At 40.5% G+C, this 25,945-nt stretch overlaps 1 protein-coding gene across 1 annotated transcript in view; it reads right to left on the reverse strand.

Moving 5' to 3' along the window:
- MCU (mitochondrial calcium uniporter) overlaps positions 1-8,770 on the reverse strand; it is a 189,747-nt gene extending 180,977 nt beyond the window's left edge. Inside the window, exon 1 of the mRNA XM_068982237.1 lies at positions 8,621-8,770. Within this exon, the coding sequence (XP_068838338.1) occupies positions 8,621-8,770 (150 nt within the window). The remainder of the gene's footprint in view (positions 1-8,620) is intronic.
- Positions 8,771-25,945: the final 17,175 nt, after the last annotated feature.

Here is a 25,945-nt window from a genome sequence, read left to right on the forward strand (position 1 = left end):
CTGCTTCTGCCACTCCAATCTCTCATATTATGAATTTCTATACAAGAAAGAAGACTACATTCATAATATGAGAAAGAAGACTGCTAAAATTTCACTAAGAAAAGATTTCATGCTTAGGAATAGCTAGTTTTGTTTGCTTATTTGTGTTTTAAAAGATAAGATCCTCATACTTAAAATTTGTACTTAATGCTTAAAATTTCCTACAGGAAATCAAATATTACAGAAATGGAAAGTTAAAGGGAACAAAGCCCAATAAAATTACTCAAAAGTATTCATCTAGTTAATGAACATGTTAAGAGTTTCTGCTTTTATAGAGTATAATACACAGAACATATTCTTTCAACAAAGATTTGTTGAATGCTTATCATGCTGTGTGAACTTTTTCATACTGCTATGCAAATCTTCCAGATTCTGATATTATGTGGTACAGGTGGAATAGAGATAACGTGGATATCTGATTTTATATATAAATTCTAAAATCATTTAAAAATAAGTAAACCAGTTTTTTTAATACAAAAGCAGAGGTGTAGAAAAAACAACAAAGAAACATACTCCACATGACAATAAAAAGAAACTTACAGAAAAGGTCAAAAAATAAAATTTCTGTACCTGGGTAATACAGTCAGAAAGGCCTTGAATTGAACTGCCTTTCTACCTAGTACTTATTAGCCGAGTAACAGTCCACAGCCAACTGTCAAGTCCTATCAGCTCTACTTCGTAAAACTCCCTTCTCTCTGTTCTCTTTTTCTCTATCCTCAATGCTACTGTCCTAGTTCAGACACCTTTTGCCTGGTCAATTAGGATGTTCTACTGGTGTCTGTCTTTCCAGCCCCAGCCTCTCCAATGAAGTCCTCACACTGATGCCAATGTGACCTACCTAAAAGCAGAACCTGACCATGATTCAACTACTTGAAATCCTTCCCTTGCTCACCTATTCGACAAGTAGCATTTCTGCAAACTGTAGCTTAAACTGCAGAATCAATTCAAATAGGTTCCAACCAGAATTTCCTTAAGAAAACAGAATAGAAACTGTACATGTCTCATACATAGTAAAAATATTGTTGCCTGAGAACTTTCCCAGTTTTATGCACACATGCATATACTCAATCAAAATACAAAAGGTATTTCTAATGTGGGTTGAGTTTTTTAAAAAAATGCTGACTTAACATAATAAAATTTCAGCTCCTTCACAGGTTCTTTCACAGTCTGATCCTTTATCATAGCAAGTAGTTAAGAGATAGGCTCTGGAGCCAGACTACATGGGTTTACACACTAGGTATGCCACTCATTAGCTGTGTTATCCTGGGCAAGTCATTTACTAGCTGTGTGTCACTGACTAACTGTGATTCTGGGCGAATCACTCAATCAGCCTGATGCAACTCAGTTTCACTATCTGTAAAACAAGGATAATAACAGTACCTACTCATAGGGTGTCACAGAATTAAGTGAGACCGTATAGAGCTTGGGACATGGTGCACTTGATAAATATTATTATTGGTATCACTACTGTCCAACTTAATCTCCAGCTATTCTTACCCAAACTCCAATTATAACAAATTACTGGCTATTTCTCAAGTACACTGTACCCCCTCATACTGTCATGTTAGATACTACTGCTGCCTTAAATATGAATCAACCTTTTCAGTCCCCCACACATTATATTTCCTCATATTTTAGCTCAAGCAAGGTTTCCCCACTTAAAGCCTTTCCCAACATCCTTTGGTAGCTCTCAGTGTTTCCACTGAGTTTCTACAGGGGAAAAAAGAAAGAGCACAGCCAGTTGCAGTCTTGTTTATGAAGGTCTCCTGGCCAGGCTGTGAACCCTTAGAACCACAACAGAAACATGTCTCTACCAGCAGTGTCTCACAGAGAGTAGGAGTTCCACAGGATTCTCTGAATGACTCTAGGTCTTTATTTTCTCATTTGTACAATGGGGATAATATTTTGCCTGAAGGGTTGTTATGGAGTACACTACACAATGTTGTAAAAGTGTTTGATAGGGAAGCAATGCTCAGCTATTGCCAGGTTTACTGGGTGGGACTTTTTAGAATCTCAAACTAAATTTCAAAGATCTCGGGGGGCAGGGGCAGGGGGGAGTGGAGGGGAAGCAATACCTTAGACCCTTATCAGCTAACATTAAGAAATGTAGCCAATGGGAGGGATGATTAAGATCTCTTAGAAGAAACTGCAGTAGATGCTTGAGAAACAAACACAACTGAAGGAGCAGACCCTGAAAAGGAAGACCCACACTGACAACCAGCATGCTACAGCTTTAATTTTAGCCAGACTCAGGCTTACATCTCAGCTCCAAAACATTTGTTCATCTTTGCATCCCTATCATTAAAACAGTTTATGAAACGAAGACATGAATCTATTTCACCCTCAATTTCCTTATCTATAAAACTAGCACAATAAAATGCTTTCTTCTGTATCTACCCCTCTCTCTTTAGAGGCCAGGTAGTTCAGCTAACCTATTTGCTCTCCTGTTATTTTATAAACTATCAGTTGCATTAATACTCTTAAACATCCTGTGACATCATTTACTATAGGTAAGAAGTACAAAGTGGGCCAGTCTTAGAAGGTAAAAAAGAAGTTTAAAAAATCTTGCAACCTGTAAGATAGTTAAGCTCAGGACTGAACATTTGAGACTACCCTCTGGATAGCATCATACACCTAACGGGCTCTGCTCAGCAGTTTTCTGGTGATTATTACAAGTGCTCTCACCAAAATAAAGTGGACAATAATAAAAAAAAATATGTAAAAAATAAAAACTTTAGTAACAAAGCATAAAAGGTAAATATTTCACCCTTCTGGATTAATAAGTATTATCAACATCATTAAAGGACTTGTTTAAAGACTCTTATTTTTAACAGATGTCAAAATGCAATGTCATAGTAACCAATTATTCCCGAACTGAATTAGAAAAAGTTCAGTTTTAGTATGCTAGTAGAGCCAGTTGGTGATGTAATTTACCAAGTTATGCTTTTACCAAAAAAAAAAAATTCGAGCCTGTACATGGTTTATGGGTCAAGAATTCACTAAGCTTATTAAAATTACTGTGCTTGAAGTCAACTTTGATTTTTACACAGGCTGTCTCACTGCAAGCATTTAACGAAGTGCGTGAAATAAATGGATTATTTCCCATTTGTGTTCCGCTGCAGAGGACAGGTTTTTCTAACCAGATGTCATCATGCTTAATCTAAATCAGGGAGTAACCAAGGTTCAGTTTGACTGTAGGGTCTTGCTGCAAGAATTTGACCCCAATTCACTTTTAAAAACCAGTCTCAACTTAATCATTTTTAGAATGAAACAGAGAATTATATAATTTCAAGGGGAAAAAACTGAATGGGAAAATCAGCAGATGTGTGAGCCATTATCAGCTCTGTAGTAACTTGTTAGGTACCAAGGAAATAAAAGTTCCTTTCCTTTACCTAGTCTTGTCAAGCTCTAAATTCTAGGACTCCTTTAAGTACATGTCTTCCACAGTAACATCTTCCTGTAAGATGTTGTTCCTGTACTGTATCAATCAGTCAAATAAAGATTAGAGGATTCTTCTATACTGAGTGGTTATCTTGAGATCTTAAAAGGTAATCAAATCCTTAATTACAGGAAAACAAATAGTAATTTTTAAAGAAAATCCAGAAAGCACAAAGCCAGAATATAAAAAGAAATAAAAACCTACATCTCAGTAGTTATTGAGAAAATGGTATCAACGAAGCACTGCTATGGAAGACCATGACCACTCCTTGATTTCACTTTCAAACAGGAGGAAGCCCCAAAACCAAACGGATTCACATTCAAGTTGTTGTTTTTATCATACGCCATTCTTGATGCTGAATTTCTATTTAGATTCCCTCTTGGAGCAGAGTTCCATAAAGCATAAAATAGAACCCCTTGGGACTTAGAAAGTTCAAATAATCACAGTTTGTTGACTAAATCCAAATTTACTCATCCAACCATCTTTGGGGCTCAAAATAAGCAAGATTTTAAAATAAAGTTTCCTTAATAAGTCTGCTCTAAGCATATTTATCCAGAACCCTCAAAATCTTAATATCTTAGTCGACTAAAACAATAAATCTAGACCCTGATTCAAACATATATTCCTAATAATCTGGGTATTTCATTTACTTTGGATAGAAAGTTTTTACCCCCCCCCCGCCCCCCGCCCCACCAACTCTCCTTTACTAGTCCACCATAAAGAAGTGTAATATACAACCAAGGACAGCATTGGCAATAACAAACTTAAAGCAATTACCCAAATTAACCAAATATGGTTACCTAAGCAACAAGTCATTAAACAAGTCAAGGTTGGGGGAGAGGGCGTGGCAGAGCACACCTTTTCACTGGCAAGCAGACAAAAGAGGGTGTATTCAATTAACCCTTGTCTGAGTGTTATCCATGTATGTAGCACTGCTCTGGAGTCCATGAGGGACAAAAAGGTAACAAGATACACAATCTTTGCCCAATAAGATAAGACATCCACAAATGAAACATTTAGAGAACAAGCCAGAGTCAATCTGTATCCTGAAAATACTAAATCCTATCAGCATTCAGAGAAGACAGAACAGAACAATGGGAAGGGGTTAAAAGCTAGGAAACACACAAGATTCAGACTAGGATTGCTCCTTGAATCCACCTCTATTTAAAAGCATTTTTATCCCATGGACAGGTATGCTGCTGCTGCTGCTGCTGCTAAATTGCTTCAGTCGTGTCCGACTCTGTGCGACCCCAGAGACGGCAGCCCACCAGGCTCCCGCGTCCATGGGATTCTCCAGGCAAGAACACTGGAGTGGGTTGCCATTTCCTTCTCCAATTCATGAAAGTGAAAAGTGAAAGTGAAGTCGCTCAGTTGTATCTGACTCTTAGCTACCCCATGGACTACAGCCCACCAGGCTCCTCCATCCATAGGATTTTCCAGGCAAGAGTACTGGAGTGGGGTGCCACTGCCTTCTCCATGGACATGTATACACTCCTACATCTAAAATAGATAACCAACAGGGACCTACTATATAGCACATAGAACTCTGCTCAATGTTATGTGACAGGTTGGATAGGAGGGGAGTTTGGGGGAGAAGGGATGCATGCACACGTATGGCTGAGTCTCTTCACCATTCACCTGAAACTATCACAACATTGTTTGTTAATCAATTATACCTCAATACAAAATAAAAACTTCAAAAACAAATGTTTTTAAAGAATTTTTATACCAGATGTCATTAACCACAAACGGAACAAGTCACTTCCCTAGGTTCCCATCAGGTCTATTTTCTCTTCTGTAAAGTGAGGAAGTTAGGTTCAAAGAGGAGTCACAGGTCCCAGTCTCTCACCTAAAATGGACCTTAGAAGATAGAGGAGTGATTAAGACTAAAATTCCACTATAAAAACTGCATAAACATTTAGTATGAATATATGAGACGCTGGTTTAAGTACAGTGGAGTATTTGTGCTGAGTGGATCTGGCAAGGTAAGATTCAGCCAGTTCATGAGGAACCCAATTAAAGAACTGGGACTTGTCTCTGTGTCAGGCAATGTAACCTCTCTTAAAACTTCTAGGTTAAAAGAAAACAAAATAAAAAGCTTTCTCAGGTTAAACTGAAATGATATCACTGCCAAAGAACTACAATGTGTAAAGTAGAAAGGGACAGCCATGATCCGTAACAGTATAATGACAGATGTAAGAGATTTAGTAATTCAGCATAGCCGTTGACCACTAGGAAATGCCAGCATTCAGGCTATCATAATCAGAGATGAGACAGATTGAGCAAAGAAATTACACAACTCACAATGAAAGGCAGTTCCCTTCAAAGAATCATCCTTGACAACAGCCACCTTCACTAACTGCACAGAAAGATATGCAACAAATATTTAACATCAGTCTTCGTTACAGCCACAGGCTGGAAAGCAATAACAGGCTCTTCACACAGAAAAGGAAAAAATTACACTAGATGGTGCTACAACTACTGAATAAGCCCCTGCAGCTTTTCTCCTATTTACTCAGTTGAACAATGTTTTAATGGGTGGGGGGCTGCGGGGGGAGGAGGCCAAGTTCTGTTTCATAACTTCACAACCACTTTCACCTATATTTTAGCTGAACTGTATTGCTCTGGGCTTGTTCTTCAAATTTGGAAAAGATTCAACCACATGCCTCTCAAGCAAAAAATTAACCAGTACTATAACTGGTTATTTATACTGATTAATTAAATTGACTCTAATTTACCATACTTACTACGGCAGAACAAGAGTGGCACAAGCAGGACTTGTGATCTTGTCCAATGCAGAGTGCCATCTGCTGCACACACACAGGATGTCACCTATACAAGATTCAACCTTAGTGTCTTCTCAGGGACCTTTAGAAGAGCGAGTTGTTTGTTCTATATTGCCTAATACATGTGCCTCAAACCAAGAGAGGAGAATTCTCATTCATGCGGTTTTGAAATACCAGTACTTTCATAACAAGCAATAGTAAGTTTTAAAAGGAAGGAGAAAGATGTGAAGGAGCAACTGCACTTTATAATCAAAAGAATACAATAAGAGGGACAGAAATATCTGGAGTGGATCAGAGTCCTAAAACTGTTGTATATTCCCCATACAATCTTGGCGAAGTCTCTCCCCTTTCTGGATCTCAATTTCAGGCATAAAACGTCAAGAATTAAATAGGTCTCTAAGAGATACCTTTCAAATTTTGAGCCTTGTGAGGAATCAAAAAATAACAGATGGAGACAGCGGTACACATGATAGCTTTGGAGAAATCATAGAAAAAGAAAAAAAAAATAACTTTACATATTTTAAATAATCAGGCACAACTTTTTTCAAAATCTTACGACTCTAAGTTCATTTTCAAGTCACCATTCTTACAACACTTCTGCCCTTCAGAAATAACACTTCATTTAGTTGCGCTTTCAGCTCAGATTTGGCACATCACTTTTACCCACCCCAGAATAGCATAGAAAAACACTTTCATGAAGTACCTGCACAAGGAAGGCACTCACAGCCTGACAGACTCACACAGTGTAAAACACACAAGGCACAAATTTCAAAACGCTAAAAGAACACCACACCCAAATAGTCTTAAAAACAACGGCAAAGTCGAATATATTATCAAAATACAGAGATAAAGACAACTTGGTAAGTCTTTAAATGGTTTTAGGGGGAGGGGAATGCAATCAGATTTTTGGATGGCCTTATGTTTTTAAAAGAAGAAAACATATAACTGGAGGCTATGAAACATGCAAATCTAAATTGAACTGTGGAAAGCTCGGCTCTCACCCAAAAGCTTCAGCAAAGCAATATGTCAGTACACCAAAATGAAGTACAATTTTCTCACAAGGAGGAGGATAGGGTCCATATCTGTGACTAATAATAACAATACCATCTTGCATTTAAAGAGCATTAGCTCTTTTCACTGCTCTTTCAGACACCTAATTTTATGCTGTCAACAGCCAGGGTATCCTCTAAAAACCACCAGTTCAGTTTCCTCTCAAGAGCCATGTGATCAGAACAAGAAGACAGGTGGGTGTATTTGTTGAGGGCTGAAGGTACTAGTTTCTGCTATCAGGCTGTCTGCAGTGATTCTCATTACCACACTACACAACTTAGCCCTAGGAAATAAAACCTACACTCTTTCTTTTGGAGTTGGCCAGAGATCAAAAGTATGGATCTAGAAAGTCCAAAGAAAGATAACCTGCTGACTTGTTAGATCAAGAATTCCAAGTCAACTTGATCTCTTGCAACTTAAAAAGAAATATACACACACCTCAAAGCTGTTCTAATAGAAACTCCTGTGCGTTGCCAGCCAATGAAAGCCAGCAATAACGGGTTAATACAACCACCAAAACCCTGCCGCTAGGAACAACTTGTCATATTCGCTTCCCCTCTGCCTGCTGCCCACCCTTCCTTCTTCAGGCACGCACAAGCTTACAAACCAGCCCTCCAAAAGGGCCACCGAGGACCTTTAAGGACCTGAGAGGATGGAGCTTGCCTCCTGAAGCAATGCAGCATCCATCGCAAGGGTGCTGTGCCCCATGCCCACAAGCAGGAAGTCACAGAAAGGGATAAAGTTTGATTTTCCGCCTTGCCGGTTCACACAGGGCCGAGAAGAGAAAGAGGGAGCAGCCCCGCTGGGGTTCGGGATTGCCCTCCGGGGGACAGTTCCCAGCAGCATGGCACTGCCACTCCTGACACAGACACAAGGCAGCCGCGGCAACTCAGGACACCCCAACCCGCCCGGAGGAGGAGGGAAAGGGGACAACTTGAACAGTGCTCAGTTAGGGAGCAATGGAGCAGAGCTGTTAAGGAAAAAGGAGGGAGGGACCGAGATGGGGGCGGGTCGGGGAGAGGTTCAAGTCCCTTCCCTTCCCCGCCCTGGTGTCCCCGGTCCTGCGGGGACATCCCAGCCGTCGCCCCTCCTCCTCCTCCTCCTCCCGGCTTCCTCCGCCCTTCCTTTTTTCTTGGTTGCCGCCGCAGGCGCCTGAAGGGCACGGCGGCTCCTCGGTGCCCGGCAACCTCGGGAGCGGCTGCGAGTTGAGGTAACTCCCCGGCTGCCCCGGCGGCCTGCCTGCCGGCGGCTCCCACACGCCAGCACCGCCCCGCCCTCCCCGGAGCCGCCGGGCGCGCTCGCTCACCGTCCGGTGGTGCTGCTGCTGCCGGTGGCGGCTGACACCCAGAGCGGGGAAGCAGCCCGCAGTCAGCGCTCCGCAGCCGCCGGCGCCCCCGCCGCCGCCGCCCCGGGAGGAGAGGAGCAGCAGGAGCGATCTACCTGCGGCGGCCGCCATCTCTCAACTGGAAACGGCGCCGACCCAGGCAGCGCAGCGGACGGCCGGGGCGGAGCTAAGGCCCGCCACTCACCGGCGCCGGCCCAACTGCCGCCCTGGACTGAGTTGATGAGGCGGGGCTTCGTGCAAGGTCCAATCGACAGGCGGGAGAACCACACTAGAGACTGCCTGTCACTTCCAGAGTTACCTATTGTGGGGCATAGTCAATTACGGGCAAATTCTAGGGAACCGGTAATTGGCACCCTAACCCCTCAGGATAGCAGCAGTAGAGACAGCGTATTCGATTCGGCTAATCTTCATCAAGGATACAGCTATAATAAGTGTAACTGGGGAAATGGATATTTGTGCAAAGCTTTGTAGTTCGTGTTTTAAGTTGGCAAAATAGACTCCAAATTAGTAATCATTAGCTAGGTACGCTGGAACTCTCAACGACACGCCCAGAGTTATCATTCATAACTGATGGTATTTGGATATGCTGAAATTATCCCCACATCCTGAGGTTATCTAATAACTATAATATGCAGCGTAGTACGGGAGGGGTAGAATGGTTATGATACCAAAGTCCCAGAATGAGTACATGTTATCAGTGAATTAACAGACCTGTATACACTTCAAATACTCAGTTCACTTTTACAGCACCTTTATACATAAGCAACACTCTTATTTTCTTAGCATTTTTGACCTTATGTGTGCTTATTAAACTATAGAAACAGAACATGCCCATAATGTAATAAAAAAAATCACTTGAAATTTACTTTAATGAATTTTCATAATTTAGCGAAGTTAGCCACTAGAATACACTTTGGAATAACTCTTTCTCTTGAAAAATACTTCTTTCCACAGAAATAAGCTCATAATAGTTCATTTAAGACTATGAAAGATTTCAGTTTTCTTAATCTTCTCAGAAGACAATTTCCTTGCTGTTTGTTTATTATGAGCTAGTTAATTCTAACTCCTTTTAAAATCTGGAGCAGGAGAACAGTTTGGTAAGCAAATAAAAGTATTATCCTAAATTTTAGGGTGATAAAGTTAAAGCTAAACAACACAATACATGCACATAATTTTATTCTATCACTTATTCTAATAATATTTTTTAAAGCTTGACTGAAATGGTACTTTTTTTTGATCAAGAATAGCTAAATAATAAAGGGAACTTTTGGTTTGTTTAATCCTTCCACCCCACCCCATGACTATAAGATGATTGGCTTTTCCAGGTGAGACACTCATACTACTCACCCAAAAGGCATTTGTTGCTCAACAGTGGAACATGAGAGCTCAGGAATGAGACAAGCCCCCCATTCAACAGCTGCATACACTAATCCCCCTAGTTGGAAATCTGTGACATTCCTGGGGCAACTTCACTTACAATCATTTTCCACTCATCTATATTTATCCCATCTGCACTTTATTTATTTCCCCATGCTCTCTTTATGTATTTTCCCCTCTCTCTTGTCACTTTACAACTTCTTACTAGGATTACCATGGATTTTAGTTTTATTTTCTGTGTATTTGCAAATCTGGCTGCTAATCAGTATTATGCCTTCCACTCCATGTTATACTTTGAAAAGTTCTACTGGGATTGGCTTTCTTCTGTTTTTTTAACTATGAGAATAAAACATGGATCCTGCATTACTGAGATTTAGTCCTGTGGATTTGCAAAAGAGCCACAATAAATAGTTTTTCAACTGCATAAACCTGAAACTGAAGGGATTATCAAAAGCTTTCTCTTTATCTATTAATATTTACCAAACTGTGTCATCTTTCATCTACCAAAATGATACCATTGATGAACTATATGTAGCTTGCGTATTTTGAGGACCCACTGACTAAACTGAGTTTTAATAATCCCCAGCTAGAAATTAATCTAAACAAATGTCAATTATCTCTTCACAGAGAAAACCTTTCCACAGCTGCAAAGGACATATCTCACACCAGCTGATTGGCGAGGCCAAATAAGAAGAAAGTGTAGACAGTTCAAAAGAAAGTTGTTCTCTAAACAAATAGTAATTTCTGGAAGAATAAACAAAAACACATGTTACTTCTGGGAAATTTTAAGGGGTAGTTATCCATTTGAATGGTTTAACTTTTTCCCATCTGCATGTTATTTTTATAATTACAAAAATATGGTCACTGAAACCTATGTGGCTACAGAATTGTTTTCTGTGCCAATCCTTAAAACAGGTTGATCTTTTTTTTTAGCTAAAACTAATCAGAACAGATTTCCTGGAGCATGAAACCCTAACTAGGTTCTCTACTAAAATGTACACTAAAGTCAGCTCCAAAGTATGACTCAACTCAGTGGAGTATTTGCCTAAGCATTCCAGAATAGCCAGGGTAGGTGATGCACACAGTTTGTTGACGTGAGCAAGAAAACATGAAAGGGATCTGCTTGGAGATCTGGGAACTGTGTTTCATGGTTTGCTAATATGAGTTATTATTAGCAATCGGCAATTCCTAAAGATCAGAAAAAAGTATACAAAGGAGAGAGAGAGGAAAGTGTGTTTAGCTTTTAAATATGTATCATAAACCACAGCTTAGATCTGTTTTCTGGTGATTTGGCTCCATTATTTTTCCAGATGTCATTATTCCTATTTTTTAAATCTACCCATCTGCAGAAGGGCTCAAATAATCAAACCCCACCACATAGCTTTTCCTGTCTATATATCTGGTCTGACTTCATCAAACACACACATTTTTTTTCCTTCCTTTTGTTTTTCTCCTTTTCTTCCCCCTTACTTTAATGGAGACTGCAATTTCATATTGGATCATTTACATGCTTTATATACATAATTTACATAAATATAGTTACATATCTCCTCTTAAAATTTTTGTTTGACAGGAGTTTCATGCCCCGGCCTCCAAAGGATGACTGACTCCATATTCATTCTATAATTTAGTGACACTTATCTAACATCCTTTTAGGTCAGAAACATCCAGTTTGCAAGTTTGGGGGTGTTTTTGTTATTCTTTTTTGTTTTTCTGTCAAGTACATAACACCAGGGAAACACTGAGTTCAGAAGGGCAGGGCTTGTTCAACTAGGACTGTCTTTGTTCATGTTTCTCAGGATCTAAAAGGTTGGCAGCTAACTTGCACGCTGTCTTTATTGTATTGGATTGGCTTGTGGCCGCCTACAGCCTTTGCTCTTTAGTAGACCTTTGGAGTCAGGAAGTCTTTTGTTTCATCGGAAGTGATTCGAAGAGGCAAGACACTAATTCTGCACTCAAACCACATATTCCTTAGACAGTGCATAGGAATTCAGCACATATTTTAGTGGGACCCAACACTATCCACTCCAAAGTATTCAAAAGTGCCACCTCACCCAATCCTAAAAACATTTTCTGACAAGGCTGAATTATAAAAAAATTCCAAATCAGTAAAGGGCTCTCCTCCCTCAGCATTCTCCAAGTATTTATTACCCATACCCTGAACATGCCCTGACATTCCAACCTCCAACTCTTTGCTCCTACTGTACCTGTTCTACTCTGTTGAAGACCAGCCTGGCTTCCTCTGAAAGGAAATCCCCAGGTAAAATTAAACTCTCAGATTTGTTGTTTGACTTTCTATCATAGTACTATGGTACTTGATATGAGCTGGTCTCATATCAAGTATGACAGTGAGGTCTGCCACACCCTTGAGTATCCGACCTATTGATTAGACTAATTTGCCTGGCTAGGCCACAGTACCCTTCTCCCCTCACTTTTATATGTATTTTATATCAGCAATGGCAACCCATTCCAGTACTCTTGCCTGGAAAATTCCATGGATGGAGGAGCCTAGTAGGCTGCAGTCCACGGGGTCGCTAAGAGTTGGACATGACTGAGCAGCTTCACTTTCACTTTTCACTTTCATGCATTGGAGAAGGAAATGGCAACCCACTCCAGTGTTCTTGCCTGGAGAATCCCAGGACGGGGGAGCCTGGTGCGCTACCATCTATGGGGTCACACAGAGTCGGACACAACTGAAGTGACTTAGCAGCAGCAGCAGCAGCAGCAGCAGTATATCAGAATGACTTACGTTACTATCTTTCTCCTACACAGCTCTTCCAGTGTAGAGTTGCTAATCTGGTAAATTAAGCTGACTTTAGATGATAAAAAGTTCTTCTTGGATTGCCTCTTTTGCACAACATTTACACTTACAGGACTCAAAGTATGGCAGGTCTAAGAAATTTTTTTTCAGGTGAGATAGTCCATTAATAGTCTTCAAATTTTCATCAAATACCTAGTCACTTCCCTCTGCCTATTTCAAGGTCAAATACATCTTTATATTATGCTGGTTGTTGCCCAAATTTCAGCTCCCCTGAAATTGAGCTAATTTAGTGTCCAATGCTGTATTCATTCCCCATTTCAATGTAATATATATAATCTTCACCAGTACTTTTAAACGTGAACGCAAAGTCTGGACTGTGGAATGCACTTGGGAGACAAAGGGTGGAGGAAACTGTGGGTATGAGACTGGTCATTGCCAGTTAACAACAGGTGCAAATACTGCTCTTTAAATTTAGCCACTGTACTTGGCATCTTGTCTCTCAGCCGTTACTTATAGCAACCACTGATGATTTGGAAAGGATCAAGGAAATAATGACAGAAAGGGTCACGTTTATTAAAAGGCAGAGAGAAATGGTTTTGTTCTTTTTTAATAAAAACTAGCCTACGGAATAAAAAGCAGCATCAGACTTGCAAAGTGTAAAGTCAGCTTAGAGTGAAAAGGGAGAGATAATAATCATTAACAAATTGTTCTTAACTAGGCAATTTAAAAGTCATTACAGCACCAAAAACTTGGGATACAGAGTATCTAAAATTTGGATGGAGACTCAGAAGATTGTTACTATTAATTGAGAGTAGGCCTTCACCAAACCCCCAGGGCCAGGGGCCAAACAAGGGGGTCACCCTCAAACCTCTTCTTTCCCTTAACCCCAGTTCATCATTCATATATTTAATTTGTCTCCCTCTCCTTCTCCATTGTTGCTTCCTTGGTAGAGTTTTTCCTTCTTTTTCTTTTTTAATAGACTCTATTTTTTAGAGCAATTTTAGGTTCATAGCAAAACTGAAACACCCAGGCAGGGGTATCTTGCATGCATTTAAGTTTATAGCTCTGAATACAACAAGGTCCTACTGCATAGCAAAGAGAACTATATCCAGTAACCTATGATAAACCATAATGGAAAAGAATATTTTTTAGAAAAAAATGATATATATATATAAAACACTGAATAATTTGCTGTATAGCAGAAATTAACACAACATTGTAAATAAACTTTAATTTAAAAAAAATTTTTTTAAAAAGAAGACACTGCATTCCTATCTTCATGCCTTACTTTGCTAATATGTATATATTAGGTTGAAATAGGGCCTTCTGGCTTATCCAGCATCAGAGAGAATAACTCAGTTAATAGACTTGTGAAGTTTTAAGAAAGGTTTATAGCATCTATAGATGTTACAACTTTAAAGCCCTGAAGCAATTGGACCTATTACCTATTCAATCAAAATCATGATTATCATTAAGAAGAGGAAAATTTCACAGATACCTCTAGATTATAAACCCAGCAGAACATGTGAAAGAATCCTAACTCAGAATCTCAAGTTAATTGGGAAATCCATTTTTATTAATTCCCATGATGTAGAACTCACTTATGAGGATTGGGGAAAGACAATAAAGTATTTGATGATTCTTTTAAAATGGACATTGCTGCTTTCTTATCAATTTTGTATTTTGGAAAGTAAAAAAATACGTAGACAAATAACTTCCTGTTTACCAACATAGGTGCTTCTCCCAAAAATAATCCTGGGAAATGAGTGGACTTTATTGAATTAACTTTTACATATAGGCCAGTTTTGAAAACTACAACCCTAACTGGTTATTTCTGGAATGTATCTTTTAGGATGATAATTCTCAATCTTTGTTCCATCTTGGCAGATAAATTTTTCACACATTCTCTTCACAAATAATTGCTCACTAAAAGCATCTAAACAAAACAAACATTTGCTTATACAGATTCTAAGTGTGTTAGTTGTAACTATATAGTGCCCAGATGTCTCCTTGTATTGAAGGATCTGAAATATTTCTTGAATATAATGAAATGGGCAGACACTGGGTCAGCCAGGCCAGGAGTGATTCTTCTCAGAGCCACATTCAGGCCTGATGGTTCTCGGCCCTGGGAAGGTGGCCAGGCACCCCTTACACCTCCAACCAAGAGGCGCCTCTCACTGCCCAGGAGAAAGAAGACCTCTCTGCACCAGGACAGCCCAGCTAGTGAGAAGCCTCCTTGTTTTGGATGTCCAGCTCCTCCAATGGACTCCTCAGTTATTACAGCCCCTCTAAACTACTCCTATTCCCTATAAAAGACTCCATGGTCCTTAAGGATATGGTATGGACCTCATCCCTGCAGAGCTGGCTTTACTCAATCCTATTCAGAGGAACTTTACAGAGATACAATGCTTCTAACCTTTTGGAACTTGTCCTCAGCAGAAAACTGAGAATTTCATAGAATAAGATGGGTACAAAAATCTGGAGATGTTTTTGAGCACAAAGGAGGTGGGAGCAAAGCTGTCTATGGTCGAGGAAAGAAAACAACTAGAGATGGAGACACTCTGCTGGCACCTGCCCTGACCTCCAGGACCAGGATGGAGTTGAGCTTGCAACTGACCTCGGAATGGGGAATGGGAACCACAACAACCACCACTTACAGTGCCAGCCTGAAATGCAACATGTAACCATACTGTATCCATATCAGCTGGAGCAACCAGCATCAGACAGGGGACAGGGGCTTGACAGCAGATCATCAGCCCATCTCCCCGTGACAACCCTCTCTGCCAGTGCTGAAACCTGCTACCAACGATGGAGATGAACATTTCCATCTCTGGCTGTCAAAACGTAGTCTCTCAGCTCGTGACATGAAGGCTACCATCCTGGATAGTATAGAGATGATGGTGGTGGTGGTGTCGCTTAGTCGCTAAGTTGTATCCTATTCTTGCAACCCCATTGACTGTAGCCTGCCAGATTCCTCTGTCCATGAGATTCTCTAGGCAAGAATACTGGAGTGGGTTTCCATTTCCTTCTCCAGGGGATCATCCTGACACAGGAATTGAACCTGGACCTCCTGCATTGCAGGCAGATTCTTTACCAACTGAGCTACAAAGGAAGCCCCTAAAGGTGGATTCTTACCATCTGAGCCACAAGGGAAGCTCAAGAATATTGGATTGGGTAGCCTATCCCTTCTCTAGGGATCTACCCAACCCAGGAATCGAACCGGGGTCTCCTGCATTGCAGATTCTTTACCAGGTGAACTACCAGGGAAACTCACCTAGAAATGATACTAACATCTAAAAGGCTCAAGGTCCCTACTTTGCTGTCCAACATCTGGCCAACATGTTTTACTTGATCCCAGTAATTGAAGACTCACAACTTCAACTTGCTTCCACTTTTTTTTAAATTAATTTTGTTGAAGTGTGGCTGCTTTGCAATGTTATGTTGGTTTCTGCCGTGCAACAAAGTGAATTGGTTATATGTATACATACATCCACTCTTTTAGATTTCCTTCCCATTTAGGGAAGAGCATTGAGTGGGATTCCCTGTTCTGTGCAGTAAGTTCCCATTAGTTGTCTGTTTTGTATACGGTAGTGTGTGTATGTCAGTTTCCAATCTTTGGTTCATCCCACACACACACACCCCTTCCCTGCTTGGTAACTGTAAGTGATTCCACTTTCAAGGGCACCTAGTGTGGCTTTCCTCGGCTGCCCACGATTGTCTAACAAGCCCGCCATTGCACATAACCTACACTGACAAGATATAAATTCACTCAACTAGCCCACTGCTGCCTGTAGCATCATACAAATGACACTCTGTTTATGGGGACTCTCTGAGAATGCCACTGGGAAGACACAGATTGCCAGTACAGTCAGCAGGCCAGTACCCTGTGTGACATCCCAACTGGCCACTTCCACCAAGTCTCTGGGCACAGCATGGTCAGTTGACTGTGAACTTCCTTTCATTGTGAACATCCACCCCACACAATCTGGCTTCCCTCTTCATCTTTGGGAGAGAGCATGTTCCACATGTAGCTATCCTACTCAGGCCTCTTTATGCCATTTCGTGCAAATAGGCTTCTTTCAATGGGGAAAACCCTCCACAAACTGCCTTCAAGCTCCTGGCCCAGCAAGCCACACAGTGACCTACCCTTCATCCCTCCAGCTCAGACTTCTGAGTTGACTGGCTGGTGATGCGTGATGACGCCCCATGGAGTCTCTAGGCCAAGCGTGCTCTATCTGGCTACCCATGGGGTTCTGGACCAAATGTCTGCCCCAGCAGCAGCCTGACTGATCCATACCACTACAGTTCCAAATCTTGGTAGCCTACTGGCCCTTTCAGAGTCAAGGCATTAACAAGCTCAAAGCCAGCACTGCTTCACAAACAGGTCCCCATCTTGCCTTGGGTCATCAGGGATTCAAACCAGCAGAGGCTTGACATGGCCATTGAAACCTGAAGAGGAAAACTGTAAATATTCTATAGCAGGACAATCAAATTAAGACAAAAAGAAAACAAATGGCATGTCCCCTTTGCAGCAAGCTTTTCCCAGTGTGCAGTGGGCCTCTACATGATACATTAACCAGACCACCACAAAGCAGAAGGATGAAATCAACCTTTGAGAAAAAGTTGACCCATTTTTCGAACATAATCATCATGTCATTGTAATTCTATGATTAATATATTTCTAATTCTATGATTAATATATTTTTTTTATCTTGTACAAGGGATTGCATTGACCAAAGGCTTGTCTGTACATGCGTAATTGAGAAAAAAAAAAAAACAGCTTTGTTGATTGAACCATGTACACAATGCTAACTCATCAATGATACATAATTTCTTTGTCTCAAAAATGTATAAAACTGCATCGCGGACTCCTGATCAATGGAGCAGTTCTCACAGTTTCTGAGAATCTGTTTCCCAGATTATAATCCTGTTTCACTAGAATAAAATTCTATTTTCTTTCTTCTTAAAAAAAAAAATGTATAAGATATATGGGCTTTGCCATATATATATTTTTTTTTTGCCGTATATATTTGCTCAGTGGTAAAGAATCTGCCTGTGCTGCAGGAAATGTGGGTTTGATCCCTGGGTCAAGAAGATCCCCTGGAGGAGTAATGGCAATCTACTTCAGTATTCCTGCCTGGAGAATCCCATGGTGGGCTAGAGGCCATAGGGTCACAAAAAGTTAGACACAACTGAAGTGACTTAGCACACAGCACAGCACATAAGATAGATATAATAAAACAGTTTCTACTGTAATTTCAGTAGTTCCCTTCCTGAGTTTCAAGAAATTCATTATTTTAAAAAAAATATCTATTTATTTGGCTGCTCCAGATCTTAGTTGTGGCTCTCAGGATCTTCAATCTCTGTTGCAGCTTACGGGATCTTTAGTTGTGGCATGAGAACTCCTAGCTGCGGCATGTGGAATCTATTAATATTTCCCTGACCAGGGATGGAACCTGGGCTCCTGGCATTGGGAGTTGGCGTCTTAGTCACTGAACCACAAGGTAAGTCCCTCAAGAAATTTATTTCAGTAAATAATATGATTTGTTGGTTGAGGTGCCACAGCTAACAAAATAAAAGCTCTGGTCTCACAGAACTTACTGTTTAATGATAAGAAAGAAAAGAATCAGCAGAGTATTGTAGGAGGGAATTGAACCTATTTTTGAGGATCTGGGGAGACATCTCAGGGGAAGTAACATTTGGTGAAACCTGAAAGATTAGGAGAGAGAGAGAGAGAGTTTTGAGCTGGAATACCAGAGAGAAAATAGGAACAGGTTACATAGGATTTTATAAATTCTATTAAGGAGTTTTGATTTTACCCAAAGAATACAGAGAAGTCTTGAAGGATTATAAAAATGGGAGATATTAGAAAATAGACTGGAGACTAGAAAGACTAAAGGCAGGGAAAGAAATTAGGAGATCTGGGCAAGAGATGCCAGTGGCATGGCCATAGAAGAAAAGAGATTAATTTTGAGAGAGATTCTATATAAGAAGTTGAATCGAGAGGTATTGGTAATTAGTAGGATGTTAGTGGGTAGAAAGGAAGAGGAATCAGATGTCAAGGGAGGCTTCTAGGTGTCTCACTTGGGCAACTGGGTAGATGCTGATGCCATCCACTGAAAGAGGAAACACAGAAAGAAAAGATTTGTTGGCGGAAGATGATAAGTTCAGTTTTGAAAATGTTGTATGTCAGGTGCCTTGAGACATCCCAGCAATAATATTCATCAGAATTTCATTTTCTGAGTCTAAGACTCATGAAGGACATCTATATGAAAATAGATGTAGCGGTCTTCAGCATATGCATAGTTGGTAGGGGTGGATAACACTACTCAGGATAAGTATGCAGGAGAAAAGAAGATCTAAGAAATTAGTTTCAATGTAATATGTTTCCATAATATGTGCTTAACAAGTACTTGATTTCAGTAAATGAATAAATGAGTAAAATCATGGATCTAGAAGGCATTTTTAATATTTGCACAGGACTTTTTCAGGTAATTAACACTCACTGGCCTCAGTAGTTATGAGTTGTTTGGTTTCTAAAAATGTTCTGGGCCCCTGAAGAATTTTTAAAATCTAATGTAAGATTCTTATTACAATGACAACATGTATAAAGTTCCCAAGTTGAATTCTAGTACTTCAGAAAGGAGAAAATTTACATACTTGGCATAGTTCCTTGTACATAATTCATGCTTAATAAACATGTATTCAAACAGATTTGTGGGATGAATGAATAAATGCATGAATAGTTTCTAGCTCTCACGATAGAGGAAGTTATAGTATTTCCACTATACTGCTCTTATGTTCGTTGAGGTACACAATAAAACAACGTAGTAATTCGGGGCCCAGGGGCATTAAATGCCATAAGGGCATTTGATCAAAAGAAGCACATCTGAACTAGTAAGACTACCTAGGCGTATTGAGAGAGACCTGGGGTGATATATCCAACAAAGAACTCCTGTGCAAAATATATAAAAAGCTTTCACAAATCAATAAGAAAAGGCAACAACTCACACAAAAAAATGGGCAAAATATGTGAACAGATAATTCACAAAAGAGGAGATCAAAATAATCAGTAAACAAATGAAAATGTGCTTGACTTCAATCCCCATGAAGCAAATGCAAATTAAAAACCACAACACAGCTACCAATGTGATAGTACTTCAAGCTCACCAGAATAGTTAAAATGAAAAAGATGGAAAATATCAAGTTCTGGTAAGACTATGGTGCAATCTCAACTTCCATATGTTGCTGCGTAGAGTTGTAAGTCAGTACAACCACTGTAGTAGTCATAGTGCAATATATGGCACATAAAATGCATTCAGGAGACAGAAACCACACCAATTACTTGAAAAGAGACAAGTAGTAAGAGCCTCTTCTCTAAGTTTTAATAATTCTAACTATTTTCCTTTATGTTCTCAGCCCTAGAGATTGCAGCTACTTCTTGCAGTTGTTACCTAATGATTTATTCAAGTTTTCTTATTATCATTGTCAACATTGTTTTATCTGTTGTTTTTTGTTCAGTTGCTAAGTTGTATCTGACTATTTACAACCCCATGAACAGACAGCAGGCTCCTTTGACCTCCACTATTTCCTGGAGTTTGCTCAAATTCATGTCAGTGATGCCACCTAACTATTTCATCCTCTGCTGCCCCCATTTCCTTTTGCCTTCAATCTTTCCCAGCATCAGGGTCTTTCCCAATGAGTCAGCTCTTCGCATTAGATGGCAAAAGTACTGGAGCTTCAGCTTCAACATCAGTCCCTCCAATGAATATTCAGGGTTGATTTCCTTTAGGATTGACTGGTTTGATCTCCTTGCAGTCCAAGGGCTTCTCAAGAGTTTTCTCCAGCACCAAAGTTCAAAAGTGTCAATTCTTTAGCACTCAGCTTTCTTTATGGTCCAACTTTCACACCTGTTCATGATGACTAGAAAAACCATAGCTTTGACTATACAAACCTTTGTTGGCAAAGTGATGTCTCTGCTTTTTAATATGCTGTCTAGTTTTGTCATAGCTTCCCTTCCAAGGAGCATCTTTTAATTTCATGGCTGCAACCACCATCCACAGAGATTTGGGAGTGCAAGAAAATAAAATCTGTCACTGATTCCAATCTTTACCCTTCATTTTGCCATGAAGTGATGGGACTGGATGCCATGATCTTAACTTTTTGAATGTTGAGTTTTAAGCCAACTTTTTCACTCTTCTCTCTCACTTTCATCAAGAGACTTTAGTTTCTCTTCACTTTCTGCTATTAGAGTGGTATATCATCTGGATATCTGAAGTTGTTATTTCTCCCAGTAATCTTGATTCCAGCTTGTGCTTCATCCAGCCCAACATTCTGCATGATGTACTCTGCATTTAAGTTAAATAAGCAGGATAATACAGTCTTGTCATACTCCTTTCCCAATTTTGAAACAGTTCGTTGTTCCATGTAAGGTACTAATAGTTGCTTCTTGACCTACATATACATTTCCTGAAAGAAAGCTAAGATGGTCTGATATTCCCATCTCTTTAAGAATTTTCCAGTTTGTTGTGATCTATAGTCAAAGGCTTTAGCATAGTAGATGAAGCAGAAGTACATGTTTTTCTGGAACTCCCTTGCTTTCCCATGATCCAACAAATGTTGGCAATTTGATCTCTGGTTCCTCTTGCCTTTTCTAAACCCAGCATGTACATCTGGAAGTTCTTGGTTCATGTACTGATAAAGCCTAGCTTGATGGAGTTTGAGCATAACCTTAACATAACCTAGCATGTGAAATAAGAGCAATAGTAATGTAGTTTGAACATTCTTTGGCATTGCCCTTCTTTGGGATCGAAATGAAAACTGACCTTTTCCAGTCCTGTGGCCACTGCTGAGTTTTCCAAGTTTGCTGACATATTGAGTGCGGCACTTTAACAGCATCATCTTTTATGATTTAAAGTAGCTCAGCTGGAATTCCATCATCTCTGCTAGCTTTGTTCGTAGTAATGCTTCCTAAGGCCTACTTGACTTCACATTCCAGGATATCTGGCTCTAGGTAAGTGACCACATCATCATGGTTATCCAGATCATTAAGACTTTTTTGTATAGTTCTTCTGTGTATTCTTGCAACCTCTTCTTAATCTCTTCTGCTTCTGTTAAGTCCTTACCGTTATGTACTTTATTGTGCCTATCCTTGCACATCCTTGGAAGAAAAGTTATGACCAACCTAGACAGCATATTAAAAAGCAGAGACATTACTTTGTCAGCAAAGGTCCGTCTAGTCAAAGCTATGGTTTTTCCAGTGGTCATGTATGGATGTGACAGTTGGACTATAAAGAAAGCTGAGTGCCAAAGAACTGATGCTTTTGAACTGTGGTGTTGGAGAAGACTCTTGAGAGTCCCTTGGACTGCAAGGAGATCCAACCAGTTCATCCTAAAGGAGATCAGTCCTGAATATTTATTGGAATGACTGATGCTGAAGCTGAAACTCCAATACTTTGGCCACCTGATGTGAAGAACTGACTCGCTAGAAAAGGCCCTGATGCTGGGAAAGATTGAGGGCAGGAAGAGAAGGGGACATTAGAGGATGAGACGGTTGGATGGCATCACTGACTCAGTGGACATAAATTTGAGTAAACTCTGGGAGTTGGTGATGGACAGGGAGGCCTGGCATGATGCAGTCCGTGGGGTCACAAGGAGTTGGACATGACTGAGTGACTGAACTGAACTTGCATGGAAAGTTCCTTTGATATCTCTAATTTTCTTGGAGAGATCGCTAGTCTTTCCAACTCTACTGTTTTCCTCTATTTCTATACATTGTTCATTTAAGAAGTCCTTCTTATCTCTCCTTGCTCTTCTCTGGAACTCTGCATTTAGTTGGGTATATCTTTTCCTTGCTTCCCTGTCTTTCACTTCTCTTCTTTCCTCAGCTGTTTGTAAAGCCTCTTCAGACAACCACTGTGCTTACTTGCATTTCTTTTTCTTGGGGATGGTTTTGGTCACTGCTTCATGTACAATGTTATGAACTTCTGTCCATAGTTCTTCAGGCACTCTGCCTACCAGATAAATCCCTTGATTCTATTCATCATTTCCATTATATAATCATAAGGAATTGGATTTAGGTCATACCTGAATGGCCTTTCCCCACTTTCTTCAATTTAAGTCTGAATTTTCTAATAAGGAGCTCATGATCTGAACCACAATCAGCTCCAGGTCTGTTTTTGCTGACTGTATAGAGCTTCTCCATCTTCAGCTGTGAAGAACATAATCAATCAAATCTTGATATTGACCACCTGGTGATGTCTAAGTGTAGAGGTGTCTCTTGGGTTGCTGGAAAGGATATTTGCTATGACCGGTGTGATCTCTTGACACAACTCTGTTAGTCTTTGCCCTGCTTCATTTTGTACCCAAGGCCAAACTTGTCTGCTATTCCAGGTACCTTTTGACTTCCTATTTTTGCATTCCAATCCCCTATAATGAAAAAGACATCTTTGTGTGTGTCTTAGTTCTGGAAGATGTTGTCGGTCTTCACAGAACCAGTCAACTTCAGCTTCTTCACCAATAGTGGTTGAGGCATAGACTTGGATTACTGTGATGTTGAATGGTTTGCCTTGGAAATGGACTGAGATCATTCTGTCGTTTCTGAGATTGCACCCAAGTACTGCACTTTGGACTCTTCTGTTGACTGTGAGGGCTACACCATTTCTTCTAAGGGATTCTTGCCCCAATAGTAGATATAATGGTTATCTGAATTAAATTTGCCCATTCCAGTCCATTTTAGTTCACTGATTCCTAAGACATCAATGTTTACTCTCGTCATCTCCTGTTTGAGCACTTCCAATTTACCTTGATTCATGGACCTAAAATTCCAGGTTCCTATGTAATACTGTTTTTCACAGCATCAGACCTTATTTTCACCATCAGACACATCCACAACTGGGCATTGTTTCCACTTTGGCTTAGCCACTTCATTCTTTCTGGAACTATTAGTAATTGTCCTCCACTCTTCCCCAGTAGCATATTGGGCACCTTCTGACCTGGGGGACTCATATTCTGGTGTCATATCTTTTTACTTTTTCATACTTTTCATGGGGTTTTTGCAGCAAGAATACTGAAGTGAGTTGCCATTTCCTCCTCCTGTGGACTACAATTTGTCAGAACTCTTCACTATGACCTGTCTGTCTTGGGTGGCCCTGCATGGCATGGCTCACAGCTTCATTGAGTTATGCATCTTTATATCTAGTTAGCAATTATTTATACTAAATTATCTCTGTTCAGGTAACTGGTATTATTTTTTTCTCCTGACTTACGCGGAATTGGTACCAGGAGAAATCCGGGAAACAGACCCTTAAATATGGGATTTAAGGACTGTTGTGATCAAGTCATTGGGCTTGATTGCAGTGCTGAGCTCCCTGCCAAAAAGAAACATCATGTTAGTAATCAGTGGCATGGGTATATTCAAGCAATCAAATTCTCACCTGTGAGTGAAAATGATTATTTGCCTACTGACAAATCTCTCGGATGTTCCAAGTGGCTGCTGCACTTTTGCAATGTGGCAATAATGATGACTCCTAGGACTGTCCTATGGCCTGTGACCCTGACATCTAAAGATGTAGGTTCTCATGTTACTGGGAGTGGAGGTGCAGCAGTAATGGTTTTAGGATTAAAACTGCCCAATTCACATCCTAGTAGCCAACAATGATCCACCAGCATGCAATGGGAGTAGTTCAGCCTCAGTGATTTTTCTGGGAAACTGTTCTGTGCACATGGGAGGGATAACTGAGCTGCTGCTGCTAAGTCGCTTCAGTCATGTCTGACTCTGTGCGACCCCATAGATAGCAGCCCACCAGGCTCCCCGGTCCCTGGGATTCTCCAGGCAAGAACACTGGAGTGGGTTGCCATTTCCTTCTCCAATGATTGAAAGTGAGAAGTGAAAGTGAAGTCACTCAGTTGTGTCCAACTCTTAGCGACCCCATGGACTGCAGCCTACCAGGCTCCTCTGTCCATGGGATTTTCCAGGCAAGAGTACTGGAGTGGGGTGCCATTGCCTTCTCCGATAACTGAGCTGCTAAATTCAAAACTGGTCAAATTTCAAAAACAAAATTTTCTATTACAAATATAAAAGAAATAAAGATTGAAAGATGGAAATAGAAAACATCTTAGAAATAATTTGCTCCTGTACTCTGATTTGGACCAAAAAAAAAATTAAGGAGACTCAGAGAAGTGAATGACTCAGCCAATCAAGAATTAATTTAGGGACTTCTCTCATGGTCAAGAATCTGGCTGCCAATGCAGGGGACACGGGTTCAGTCCCTGGTCCACACGACACAAAGCAGCTAAGCCTGTGCACTGCAAATACTGAGCCTGCGCTCTAGAGCCCACATGCCGCAACTAATGAAGCCTGTGCAGTTAGGGCCCATGCTCTGCAGCGAGAGAAGCCACTGCAATGAGAAGCCCGAGCCCTACAACCAAGAGCAGACCCTGCTCAGCGCAACCAGAGAGAGCCTGCAGAAAGCAACGAAGACCCCACGCAGCCAAAAGTAGAGATAAATGAGACTTTTTTAAAAAGAATTAATCTAGTAGCAAAGTTAGCATGAAACATGCCATTGTGTACTGGGAATCTACCAGATATCAGGCACTGTGCTGAGTGCTTTTATACGCTCTAACTTATTTAGTCTTCTCACTAGCATTATGACATAGGTATTAGCATTCTTCTTTCAGAGATAAAGAGATTGAAACTAAATGATTTGTTCAAATTCGATACCAAGACCCAGGAATGAAGGATTCCAGCCCCTGCACTCTTAACCACTAATGTAATCTGCCTCTCTGGAATCCAGTACTCTTTATTTGAAGTTCAGTATAATATTCAATCCCAGGGATTGAACCTGCCCCTCCTACCTCTCCTGCATTGACAGGCAGGTTCTTTACCACTCCCTGGTGGCTCAGATGGCATAGCATCTGCCCACAGTGCGGGAGACCTGGGTTCAATTCCTGGCTTGGGAAGATCTCCTGGAGAAGGGAATAGCAACCCACTTCAGTATTCTTGCCTGCAGAATTCCATGGACAGAGGAGCCTAGCAAGCTATACTCCATGGGGTCAACACACACACACACGTAATGTTCTTTAAGCTACAGTTCAGCATTGCTTCCCCAACTCACCCACCACCAGGCTAATCAGTTTGCTATGGGGAA

Source organism: Capricornis sumatraensis, chromosome 10 (genome assembly GCF_032405125.1).
Source record: "Capricornis sumatraensis isolate serow.1 chromosome 10, serow.2, whole genome shotgun sequence".
NCBI classification, from domain to species: domain Eukaryota; kingdom Metazoa; phylum Chordata; class Mammalia; order Artiodactyla; family Bovidae; genus Capricornis; species Capricornis sumatraensis.